At 41.9% G+C, this 12,707-nt stretch overlaps 1 protein-coding gene across 10 annotated transcripts in view; it reads left to right on the plus strand.

Moving 5' to 3' along the window:
• The first annotated feature begins 1,775 nt into the window (after nucleotides 1-1,775).
• Nucleotides 1,776-12,707, plus strand: part of LOC115177196 (MAP7 domain-containing protein 1) — a 65,405-nt gene continuing 54,473 nt past the window's right edge. For all 10 annotated transcript variants that reach the window (XM_029737761.1, XM_029737762.1, XM_029737769.1 and 7 more), the window contains exon 1: nucleotides 1,776-2,143. In XM_029737761.1, coding sequence (XP_029593621.1) covers nucleotides 2,077-2,143 — 67 coding nt within the window. In that variant the 5' untranslated portion in view covers nucleotides 1,776-2,076. The remainder of the gene's footprint in view (nucleotides 2,144-12,707) is intronic.

A 12,707-nucleotide genomic window follows, 5' to 3' on the forward strand; every position in this document is an offset into this window, starting at 1 on the left:
CCCTCTTCTCTTGTTTTCACTGCATGTGCCCTCACAGTCCAAATCCCCAGCAAATTTCTAATCCATCAGACTGGAACGGTCGACGGAATCAGCATCTTTTACACACTGTGATGAGAATCCTAATTAAAGTGAGTCTACATCCCACTCCTGAGTCAAAGGTCAAGAGATTTAGGTTGTGCATGTTGGTATAATAATTCCTAGGGACTAGGGTCAGTCTAGGCCTACCTGAGATGCACACATGAGAGTTTTGAACAACACGTGTTCAGAGAATATCATTCTCACATGGTACAATGTTGCATTTTATATGGTCAGTTTCCATTGATGATGGCCTTGAACTTGTGGGGTCTTTCACAAACTTCTACAAACGTGTAGTCACAGAGAGTGTTGTCACTGTGGTGTCTTGATGTTGTTTTGAAATTGTGCAGACCAAGACTAAGGCATTAATCATAGGGCAAAACCTTGGCCTGACTTTTGGCCATACCAACATAAAGTAACAATTCTGAAATTGCATTTTTGTCCCCCCCAGTTTTATAATTGGAATGTGATACAAAACGAGGCAATGGTGTGCTTTAGGCCGATGCGGATGCCTCTGAGCGGTCGGGTAGTCTGTTTGGAGTGTTTATCCGACTGGATAAAAAAAATTGAAAATAATAATAATAATAATGTCCTCCCCACTTCTAAAACCAAAGTTGCACCCCTGAAGAGAGATAATAATATTTAAACACTTCTGGAGAGTGAATTATACTTTAGGTTTTACTTTTTTCGTGGTCAATAGCACGACAATAAGTGTGCCAAAATATACTGAACAAAAATATAAATGCAACATGCAACAATTGCAAAGATTTTACTGAGTTACAGTTCATAGATGGAAATCAGTCAATTGAAATAAATTCATTAGGCCCTAATATATGGATTTCACATGACTGGGCATGGGCCCACCCATGTGGGAGCCAGGCCCACCCACTGGGGAGACAGACCCAGCCAATCGGAATGAGATTTCCCCACAAAAGGGCTTTATTACAGACAGAAATACTCCTCCTAGGCTATATTACAGTGAGCTATGTCAATAATCCATTACATTAATACATATGTGGTCTGTATAAACAATGTAGCTTAATACAAAGTACAGTAGTATAAATATTAGAATGAGTGATGTCGCAAATACAGTTTTCAAATACTCAGTGTTAAAACGAGAAGTGACCAGTGGTTCAATGTCGCTCTATATGACATGGGACAGCAGTGATGGCTGTGCATGTGAGTATGAGGTGTGTGTGTGTGTGTGTGTATGTGATAGTTTGTGTGTTTTTTTGTTAGTCAGTGTGCATCACCTGGTAGGCTAGTCTACCAGGTGATGCACTAATAATTAGGCTACCATATGTGACTTCTAAAAAATCGCTTTGAAAACATTTGTTTTCAATGTTGGTTGGGTCGTTGAAGCATCGTTGAAGCAAGTGTTCAGGCATTCAACACATGAAAAGCATTGAATTACTTTACACTGGAATGGACCAGAGGTTGTATTCTTTTATAGACGGCTGGCTCCATTTGGAATGAAAGGGGTATACATTTGTATCATATGTGAAGTATTTGATTAAACACGTTTAAACATGTACATAGTCAAATATAAGTCATTACAACATAATACTACAAATATATGTTATTCGTTGTGAATTCTATAATGCGGTATAAAGATTGAAAATAAACGTGCTCCATAACATTTTCACACCCCTACTGGCTATGGAACAGTCCGATCCGGAGGCCAGCATCCGACTGTCCGTACAATGAGCGTACGGTCAGCTGTTGTGTGGGTTTGACTTATTTCCCCTCTCTCCTCCCCCTCTGTATCTTTCTGATCCTGACAATTTAGGAACGTTGATGGTATTGCAGCCCAAATAGTTTCCAACCAAACACATTGTTGTTCTACCTACCCGGTGCGTTTCCAGCGTTCTCCATTTGGAAATAGGGGTCGACTGCGCGCGCTGGTGAGCAACTAGAGTGACTCAACCAAGTTTCCCTTCTGTCTGAGGAATGAGTATACATACGGTCGGGAGAGGACGAGCCCAAAAGCGCATGATTTGAATGAATAAAATGCAAAGCAAAGACCTCGACGCCGATTTGGTGGGAAATGCGTTGCCTGAAGCAATATGTAAGTTACCTATTATTTTATTGAACCTCGTGTACATTTCACGCGCGTTGAAACGTTTTGTGGTTCGACCTGTCAATGAATTCGAGGATTTTCTGGTGGCCTTTCTCACGTATCTCCCGACAAAACTTTTTTTTAATCGAATGATCGTCATACCGGTCATTTGCGCGGTCGCTGTGCGTGTGAACGCGACGTTGTTTGAGATCGAACGACTTTAATATCTTCTGATCTGTATCATTGTTAGGCTATGTGTGTAGTCTAATAAGGGATATTTCCGCTCTATAAACGTGTAACAACACATGTCGAGGATTTGTCTAAGTGTTGATTATTAGCCTAGTCAAAAGGAAGGAACTAGAGGAAGCAGAGCTATACATTTCACCACATTCACAAACAATTCATAATAGCATAGGCTAGTCCGGATTGACTTCCGTCCAAAAAGGCTCCACAATACAGCCTAGTCTACTAATTATTCTCTAATCCGTATGACAACAACAACACATGAGAATATGCTGGGTTTAAATCATTGGATTTTCCTCAACAGGTTTCACAACAAATGTATGACTAGTGTCTCTAACAGCCTGACCCAAACACTGTCCATTCGATCAAAACTAAACGATTAATAATTAATACAGCGCGTTTGATGAGGTAATCGCTGTCCCCAACCCCCTCCCCATGTTTACATTATGAGGTCACCGGTCTGGCATCCGTTCCGTTTTCCCCTCAACCGGCTTATCACATGAGCACCCATCAACCGGATAACGAACGGCTTCTGTTCTGTGCCATTTGATCTTGACTAGCCCAGTTCTAATGCAGGGATTCATGGTTTATGTATCTTTAATCCAGGTGCCTTCTGATCTGTAAATGAATACACATGAGTACTGTGATTTAGCCTACTGAGATCAGAGGCCCTTTAATCAGAAGTCCAGAGCCAAAGTGCAGGCAGGGGCCAACTTCATCATCTGGCCAGATTGATTGATTTACTCTTCAAGTGCTATGATTTTAAATGTGCAAATTACAATCGGTGACTGTGTTGTCCTGGAGAGCTAGTGTTCAAGGACAAAGTTATCCACTGGATTTTATAAGCAGTATGCTGTCATTCTGTCAGTGGACTTTTGCATAAGAGTGTTTAACAGTGACCGGTCAAAAAGGATGTGGCAGGAGTACGAGTGCAGTTGTGCATTCCCTTCGGGTACACACACACACACACACACACACACACACACACACACACACCATAACCCTGTATTTGTCAGATGAGAGATGATCAGAGTAGCATGGATTGTCGCATTGTTTCGGGAAATGCCTCCTCGCCTCTGTGGCTTTTCATGTGTCATCATAATGCATAAGGACTATTATGAAGTATAATTATGAGTGAGTGAAGGACTTTTAGACTGAAGACCAGAGCACAGCCATTGATGTCATCCAGTTAAGAGAGCGTCAGTGGCCATTTTAATGTTCCACTTCACACAGCCAGATAAGCAGCTCCATTTGAATACATGAATATAGGTTTATTGTGAAATAGAGAACAATGCACTTTCTGTCTGAATCAGACATACCTGATAATCACCAGGCCCTATTTTGTGCAATTAGCCTGTCGGCCAATTATCTCTGTGTGAGTAATAACACTCCCAGTAAAGAATAAAGCAGCTGGGGGCAGATTGCTAAGATCCTCAAAACGAAACCTCCCCAGAAGGAAGATGGAATTACCCAGATTCTCAGGCAATTCATGAGAGGAGGTAGTTGTGTCATAATGCAGGTGAGGTGGTGTTCACTGATTAGAGCTGAGGTTGTCAAAGAGCTAGAACGATTGCATTGATCCATTACCCTGCTCTGCTAGTAGGACAAACACACACACCATGGACAACAGTGTCCAACCAAGAGCTTCCTTCCTACTTCCTGTGGGCTGCTGGATGGGTGGGTTGTTACTTGTTTTGGCTGAGATTCATAAGAATGGAGCTCCACCCTGTTGACCGTGGAAACCTTGACCAGACTCTGCTGTATCTATCTAGCAGCTATGTCATTGATAGCCTGGTGCCAGATCTGCTTGTGTGGTCTTGCCAACCTCATATGGTCATTGGATGACAGTGACAATGGGAGTTGGCTACAGCACACACCAATCTGGAACCGGGCTATGTCACTGAAGGCCGTGTCCAGGAAACGCGCCATCCTCATTATGTGCACTGTAGCCTACAGAATTCTTCTTCTATGATCTCCGCCCCTTGACAATGAGCAGAAGCTGTTTCTGAAGCTGTCTGGAATGATTCACGAGGAACATGTTACATGAGCTAAAAATGTAACAAAGTGACGACTCATGCCCACTGACTGACTGGTCCTGTTAAAGATCTTAGCCAGTCTTCATCGTCACATTCCTCAAGCATGAAGGGTGAGCTGTCAAGCCCTGGCCGAACTCTGTTGTCGTGTGAGAACATTTATAGAAGGGATTTTCTCCAACTTCAGTAGAACACTCAATCAATATTTTAATGTTCTAATCCTTATTTTCTTTAGGGTTGTGTCCCAAATGGCACCCTATTTCCTATGTAGTGCACTATAGGGCTCTGGTCAAAATTAGGGTACTATAGGGAATATTTGGGACGCAGCCTAGATTTGCATCCAGGCACTCGCCCCGCTGAGCTCTCCTTCTCTCTGCACCGCCAGTCCACCAGTCGTTCCATGCCCTTGGAGTCGGCAACCATTTGGTCTTTCTCTCTAATCTGTTCTCTGTTGTTAACCTGCAAATCTGAGGCAGGCTGACTGGAATCAAGAGCTTTCTTTCTTATTCGAGGCTAGCTATACCATTGCTAGTGCACTCTAACCATGACACACACACACACAAATGCACGCGAATGCACTCACGTGTACGCACGCGTACGCACGAACACATGTACACACACACACACACACACACACACACACACACACACACACACACGGAGTATGCTCTACCCATCAGAGAGGACTATAAAAATAACACTTGTCTGAAATGGTTACTGTAGACGTCACAGACAGTACAGGAGATATCATATAGAATTCAGGCCTTCTGAATAACTTGTCAGGTACCTGTGAGGAGCAAAGTGAAGGGAAGCCATCTTGACGTGTGAACTCTGGAGGCAGATCATGTGAATACTGATGTGATTCGTACTGGCATGTTCTGATATTTACTGTAAATGTCAAGTGTGTAACTGCACAGCTAATGGTAACTGCCTATAAACGAATTGAGGGTCGGCCATAGTATCACAGTTTAGGCCTACTTTAAATCTTAACAACGTGTGTAATATTGGGTCACGCACTTGCTGATGCACTGTAATGCTCAATAGATCTAACCAACAGATCAATAAACTTCAAGGTCAATACTGTTTGTTGTGCGTTTATTCCAAATGGCACTATACATGTAAGTTGCCTCATTAATGAATAGCAAATATTGCTGTGACTGTACTTGCATTGTTGTGGAGATATTTGAGCCTAGCTGAGCGAGCGTGTCTCCCTGCCTAAAGCGTTATAGCTTGTTCACTGAGTTCCATGTTGTAGCCTACTGTTACTAACCCTAGTTTGTACAAACACGCTCGTCATCCTGGAGGATGAAGAGCCTTAGCAGACTGACAGGGAAACAAATCGTAGCGTCCGACAGGACTATTTGTGTTGTGTAACCCCGTCAGGGAGCCCAAGTACCAGGCTATCAGGCCTGCAGTGAACAGGATTATCAGCTAGCTACGCAGGCACAGCTTCAGCTGCAGGAGCTATTTAGTTAGAGATTGGTGGGCTAGGAGTCTCACGTTGACACACTTTCCAGTACTGATGCATAGATATGACATTTTTGCCTGATACCGATATCCAATATTTTCCTTGACAAAAAAAACGATACCGATAACCAATATTTAACATTTTTGCGGCCTTTTAAGCATTCATTGGGGCGGCAGGTTGCCTAGTGGTTAGAGCATTGGGCCAGTAAGCGAAAGGTTGCTGGATTGAGTCCCCGAGCTGACAAGGTAAAAATCTGTCGTTCTGCCCCTGAACAAGCCAGTTAACCCACTGTTCCCCGGTAGACCGTCATTGTAAATAAGAATTTGTTCTTAACTGACTTACCTAGTTAAATAAAGGTTACACACACACCACACTGACCAAAAAGTTATTTGGTTGTGTCACAGGCCGGCTCATAGCCTGCGGCAAAAATGAGGGGACACGAACAACAAGTATAGGCCAATCAAAAAGGTTATTTATTATAAACCACAAAGTAATAACTTTAAACAAAGAAAAAATAATGAGGCGTGGAAATGTCATAATGTAGGGTGCATGTAAAGTGCAGGGATGCATGAATCTGTGTGTGTGAATATGACTGAGTGGAAACTACGTAAAACTACAAAGGAACAAACAAAACAGGTTCCTACCTGGAGGAGCAGAGAGAGAGAGAGAGAAGAGTGGTTAGTGAAGCAGCTTTAAATACCCTGAGCCCAGGTGGCTCCAATCACTAACGACCCTCCTCTGCCTGCAGGAGGAACCGCCCCTGCACTGCAGAGGAGGGACGGTGACAGTTGGCATTTACGTATGTCCCCATTACCTGTAAAACATAATCAAACCTATTTCTTTCATTTACGTGCTGTGCTGTTTCGTAAATGGGTCTTTGCGTGTCAAAAAAGATACACGCCAAGTAGTGTTATAGTGTCAAATAAGCTTGTTGACCAATCAGGACCTGAATATGACTGCACGTCACATAATAGTTTAACGTGTTCATATTTTTTTTACATAGTTATTACACATTGATTACACTATCACTCGTATTTCATATGTCATAACGATTCACCGATATGTATGCTCTGATGCTGGTAAAGTTGTCTGGCGCACCTACAGTGCTGGTCATAAAAAAAGCTAGCTAGCTCATCATGGATGCAAACAATGTTCTTCCCCAAAAACATAGCAAAACGACAATCTGTTTCAGTAGCTATAGCTAGCTAACTATATAGCTAGGTGTCATCATCTAAAACAACCCTAATTTATAAGACAGTTCTTATTTGATTAATGGTGGTCAGACCCATCTATGTGAAGCCAGCCACAATGAGGATTAGCCACAATAGTGGACTTTGCGGTTAGCCTTCAAAATAAAAGTATGTAATTGACTGCTGCAAATGAATACAAATAGTAGAATAATGCCATAATTTAAAATATCATGCTAAACGAGGTTGGAATGTTGTTAGATAAAATCAGCAAATGACAATAATTTGTTAATTTGACCAAAATCTGTTGAAATCACACTGAATGTACTATACTTAAAATTGCATTGGGGGCATAGTTATTTCACTGTACAGCCTTACCTATGGATTGTGGATCAATGATATGGGGTATCGGTCTACTCAGTGACACCCAGAGAACATTAGCTTCGTAGCTTTTATTGCGGGACTCTGAAACAACTGAATTGAGCCACATTTATTGTCAAACTATGTGTACTGAACACTATTCCTGAGGAAAAACAATACTGTGTGGATGTTTTGGGAGTCTGATAACTCTGAGGAGGACGTTGGGAAAAAATATATTTGGTATTGAGTAGACTGATACCCCATTTCATTGATCCCCAATCCTTAGGTAAAGCTGTACAGTGCAATATAAATGTCAATACACACAATAGGCTGACTGGGGAGGTGATTTCACACAGTCCCACGATAAGAGCTACATTTTACATTTTAGTCATTTAGCAGACGCTCTTATCCAGAGCGACTTACAGTAGTGAATGCATACATTTCATACATTTTTTTCTGCGTACTGGTCCCCCGTGGGAATCGAACCCACAACCCTGGCGTTGCAAACACCATGCTCTACCAAATGAGCCACACACAACACTAATATTTATTTTCATGAACTGAAGTTCAATTTAAATAGGCAAACAACAAGTGGCTACCTAGCTAATACTTACTCACCAGGATTCCAAAATCATTGCCAAGAGTAGTGAAAATGACTGCAGTTTCTACTGGTCATTGTTTTCCGGCTGGTTGTAAGGTGAATGCACCAATTTGTAAGTCGCTCTGGATAAGAGCGTCTGCTAAATGACTTAAATGTAAAATGTAAATGTTGTATTGGTGCTAGCTAGGTATCAAGCTAAAGCTAGCTAGCTACCCCAGAAGTTGCGGTCGAACAAATAATGCTTTGTTACCAACGCGGTATTGTAAACACATCGTTCTTGGCCGGTGTTTGCTTGTTTACAGACTTTTTTGTACAGCTTTGACAGTGCTACTGATAGTAGTAGTGGTGCTTGGCTTGCACGTGCAAATTCAGAACACACAACATTCTATAATAGAACTGTGTTATTTTACATGTCAAATTAAAAGCTTATTTAACGCGTCAAATAGTGTTATTTGACGTGTATCTTTTTTGACACGCAAAGCCCCAAACAACGTTCCATAATATGTCGTGAAGCTAACAGCAGGGACGCTATTACTGTGTTACTCCGGTAGGGCAACATCTGAAAAATAGCGCACTTGGTAACGTTAGTGTGTACCGGTGCTTGACCAGTCGCGAAAGCCAACATCACCCACGACAGAGAACGGTTGATTGTCAAGGGCAATGAATTCCATTATCTTGGCGTTAATGGATTTCGCCATTGAGTTATCTCGCTGAAATGTTCTTACTCTTTCAAATGACTGCTCGACTGGTTGACTGCTCGATCCACACAGCAGACATTATAGGCTAGGTTAGGAATGCTGTGTTGCACGTGTAGTGCAACATTTTACGTGGCGTCATGTACCTACGTTACATAGGTATGCAGGTCTGCATTGACATCAGTTTTTCACATCGGCGTTAAACTAGACATCGGGCCGATACCGATGTTGGCATTTTTAGCTAATATCATCCGATTCCGATATGTTCACCGATATATCGTGCATCCCTACTTTCCAGGCTTTTTCCACTCAGCTTTTTCAGAATGAACGTGAGAAAGATGGAAATTGAGGTTCATGGACTGGAGACCAATGGCTTCTAAGATTTGGCGGATTTGGCAAATTTGCAGGTTCACATGTAAAAAAGTCCACATGTGAAAACCTCATTTTCACATGTGGAATTGCATGTTCACAAAAATCTAATATCAAATTTGAAATTCCACATGTGAAAGTGATATTTTTTATGTCAAAGTTTTTCACGTGAAACTGCAAGTTAGATTTTTACAAGTGACTGTTTTTCACATGTGAACATGTAAGAAAACTCCAATGTTTGTAAACAAAGTAAATGTAAACAAACACTGTATAGTATAGCAAGGAAATACTTTTTAAATGCGAGAGCAAATTAATTGTAAATGGATGCAACATTTTGTATTTCAGTTTTTAAAAAATAATTTATGAGCAACTAAATGAAACACCTCCCTCTTTCCTGCAATTTGACTTATCTTTGATTATGTTACCCTGGCTTTTGCTTTTCCTGCCTTTTTTCTAGTTGCAAGTTGTGGTACATTCCTTTCAGCAACATAACACCCTGCATCCCACTGCTGGTTTCCTTCTGAAGCTAAACAGGGTTGGTTCTGGTCAGCCCTGGACCGGAGACCAGATGTAGCTGAAAATGTGAAAAATATACGTGTTGGGTAAAATAAAATCCACAAAAATATACATTTGAAACTTCACACATTTCTGAAAAACATGGGTTTTTTTCACCTGATTGAAAAATATATATATATGTCTAAGGGTGATCACAAATGTAAACATTGCTGTCGTATAGAGATGTAGCCTAAGATTGGTATTCTAGCCACATTTTAGGTGTCAGATTTGATATATTGGGTAATATGTGATCATCTTACTGATCATCTTGAGCTTCTAACAATGTCATTGTTGGATCAACTTGTTTCGCATAACTTTCCTCAGAAAATACTTCATTTCAACTGGACATATGGATGTTACCATACATTATTCCTGCATAGTTGTGAATGAGTCAGCGAGTGGATGAGACTATGTAGACCAGGGGCGGGCAAACTTTTTGGCTCGAGGGCCACATCAGGATTTTGAAATTCAACGGAGGGACGCATTTTTTAGGCTCTGTTTGTTTAAATGAATTTGATGGGGCCTCCCGAGTGGCGCAGCGGCCTAAGGCATTTTTTAATTTTATATATATATTTTTTTTATTATGTCCAGCGGGCCGGAATGAAGTGCCCGGCGGGCCGGTTAGGGTCCACGGGTCGTACTTTGCCACCCCCCCTTGATGTAGACTGTGCATCCTACTATAGCCTAGTTGTGTCAGTGCTCCTTCGCTTCATCAACATCAAAGCTGGTCTAGAAAAGACTTGTTTTTGCTGCTGTGTGTGTCGATGAGCTTCCGGCTAGCACAGAAATAATTCATCCTCTGAAGATTTCAATTTTATCGCAGAGTGAGATTTCAAAAGGGGGCCCATTTTCAATCTCTTGATTTGAGGGAGGACGAGAGAGATGGCGAGCAAATAGAATGTCTTGTTTGTTATATAATCTCATTTATCATTTCACTCCTCTGTTTTATCATCTAATTTATTTATTACCGGTTACAGTGCAGAAGGAAGACCCACCAGAAGGATGAAGGCTCTATATCCAGTATAATCCAGTTAATTCCATATGAATGGTTCTTCTACCCGAGATTACGTTGCCAATCAAATGCCCCGTTTCCCAACATATTAATCGGGTTTACTTTTTGGGAAGAATTAAAAAGTATTTGCATGGTTAAAAGGATTAGGCAAATCCTAAATCCCCTATAGAATTTGGAAATAAAATCAGCAGAATAAGGAGAAGGCTTTACTTTGCTATCCTATTTAAGAGGTATGGCTCGTTGCTCGAATGCTAATGGCAAGGGTTACCCTTTTAAGTTTGTAGTATAGGAACAGGAGTTTTCCAGACCACTCAACCTAACCAGGGAAAACTCTGGGCCCTAGTAATGCTGGTATGTTGTTGATGCAGGAGGGAGGATGATTTAGAAGGATAGGGTTAGGAAGTAGCCCTCCTCTCCCACATGTTCAAAAAGGCCATGCTCAGCAAAATGCACAGACAAGGTGGGTTTTGAATGAGGACGGGAGAGAAAGAAGAAAAGAGAGGGAGCGGCCACAGAGTGACAGAAGTCATGCCAGATTCGTAGTGTTTGGAGTCAGGTCTTTAAACAACAGGCAAGTCTGTGTCGCTAGAGAGTCTAATGTTCTTCCAATGCTAACAATGTTTGGGTGGCATTTCTCTCTTTCTTCCGGTGCAGGGGCCTCCCTGTTTGTGTGTGTGCGTGCGCGCTAGCGGGCATGTGTGTGTGTGTGTGCCTATGTGTATGTTTTCAGCGTGGTGTTTCTCCCTCAGAGGAAGAGTTTCGATGAGGGTGGAGAAGAGGTATATAAGAACCAACGAGATGGGGGAGAAGAGATGAAGGAGAGCTCAGTGAAAAGATATCTTCACCAGGGCTAAACTTCCGAATCCCCACACATAGAGATAGCATCATGTCAGCTATGGTCCCCTTTACAGCACCCAGCTGGTGTAAATCACACCACTCACACTTACCTCAGACACTGACTTCTCACAGGGGAGTGGAGGTAGCCCTCCAGCTCACCTCACTGGAAACCGGCACTCAAACTGTGCAAACTCGTACGGTTCCATAATATTTTATCAGGCTGTGTGTGGATATTTAAGTGTTTTTGACTGAATTAATCAGACGCAGTTTCTGTTTTTTGTTGTGAACTTTTGACCACACTTAAGGTAACGACTAAGCGTCGTTAAATTTAGCTGATAACACTTTTGTGGAATTCCGCCTCAGACACGCTCAAAGGTAAACAAAAACATAAATGTGTAGACTGAAAACGGGGGAAATAGTTCCCTTTCAACCTTTTTCTGCTCTGAATTCTGCTGCCAGAACGACAACCGGTCATTGTTTATGTTAATTCGGGAGCAAGACCATTGCTTTTAAAATGAATGTGATCGTTTTTTTGTCGCCCATGGCTTATGATGTTAATTTGGTCTCTTAAGGAGTTAAGTTGTATGCGTATTCATGCGCATTCACAGCCCCGTTAAATATGTTATTAGTCACGCTTTTAACAGGGCCTGGCAGTTGCGGTAGCCTCTTCAATCCCTTTGGTCATCCCCACATAATACTAGCCTTCTGAAATAGGAGACCATTGATGTTTCAGATGGTTCCAGACCTATCATTGGACCTGTAACTCCAAAGCTCCAGGTATAGTGATTAAAGGCTAATAGCAGATGACAACGAAGTGCTTTGAAGTAAATTGAGTGGCTGAGTTAAATGTAACATACAATCTCATTCAAACAGCTAATTTATGGCAGAGTGGTTCCCTATAAAGAAAGGGTAATTGCTGTATACATCCAGGTTTGTACATGTCGATCGTCTGAAGAGCTCATGCATTCATGAATGTGTCATCCAAAACATTGGACAAACACTGTAGTAAGGCCTCGACAGGGTGCTACACAGGAATTTCAAACCAAAAGGACACAGAGGGGAAGTGACCGAATACCAGAGCCACATGCTCTCTAATAGCTGACCGCCTGACCCCTCACTCTCAAAACACGAGGGGCCCTGAAACGCACACATCAGCTATTTACCAACCTTCCTCTTCTTAATTCTCACTTCCCACCCCCTCATTCTCTATCTC

The sequence above is a fragment of the Salmo trutta genome, chromosome 37, assembly GCF_901001165.1.
Source record: "Salmo trutta chromosome 37, fSalTru1.1, whole genome shotgun sequence".
NCBI lineage: Eukaryota > Metazoa > Chordata > Actinopteri > Salmoniformes > Salmonidae > Salmo > Salmo trutta.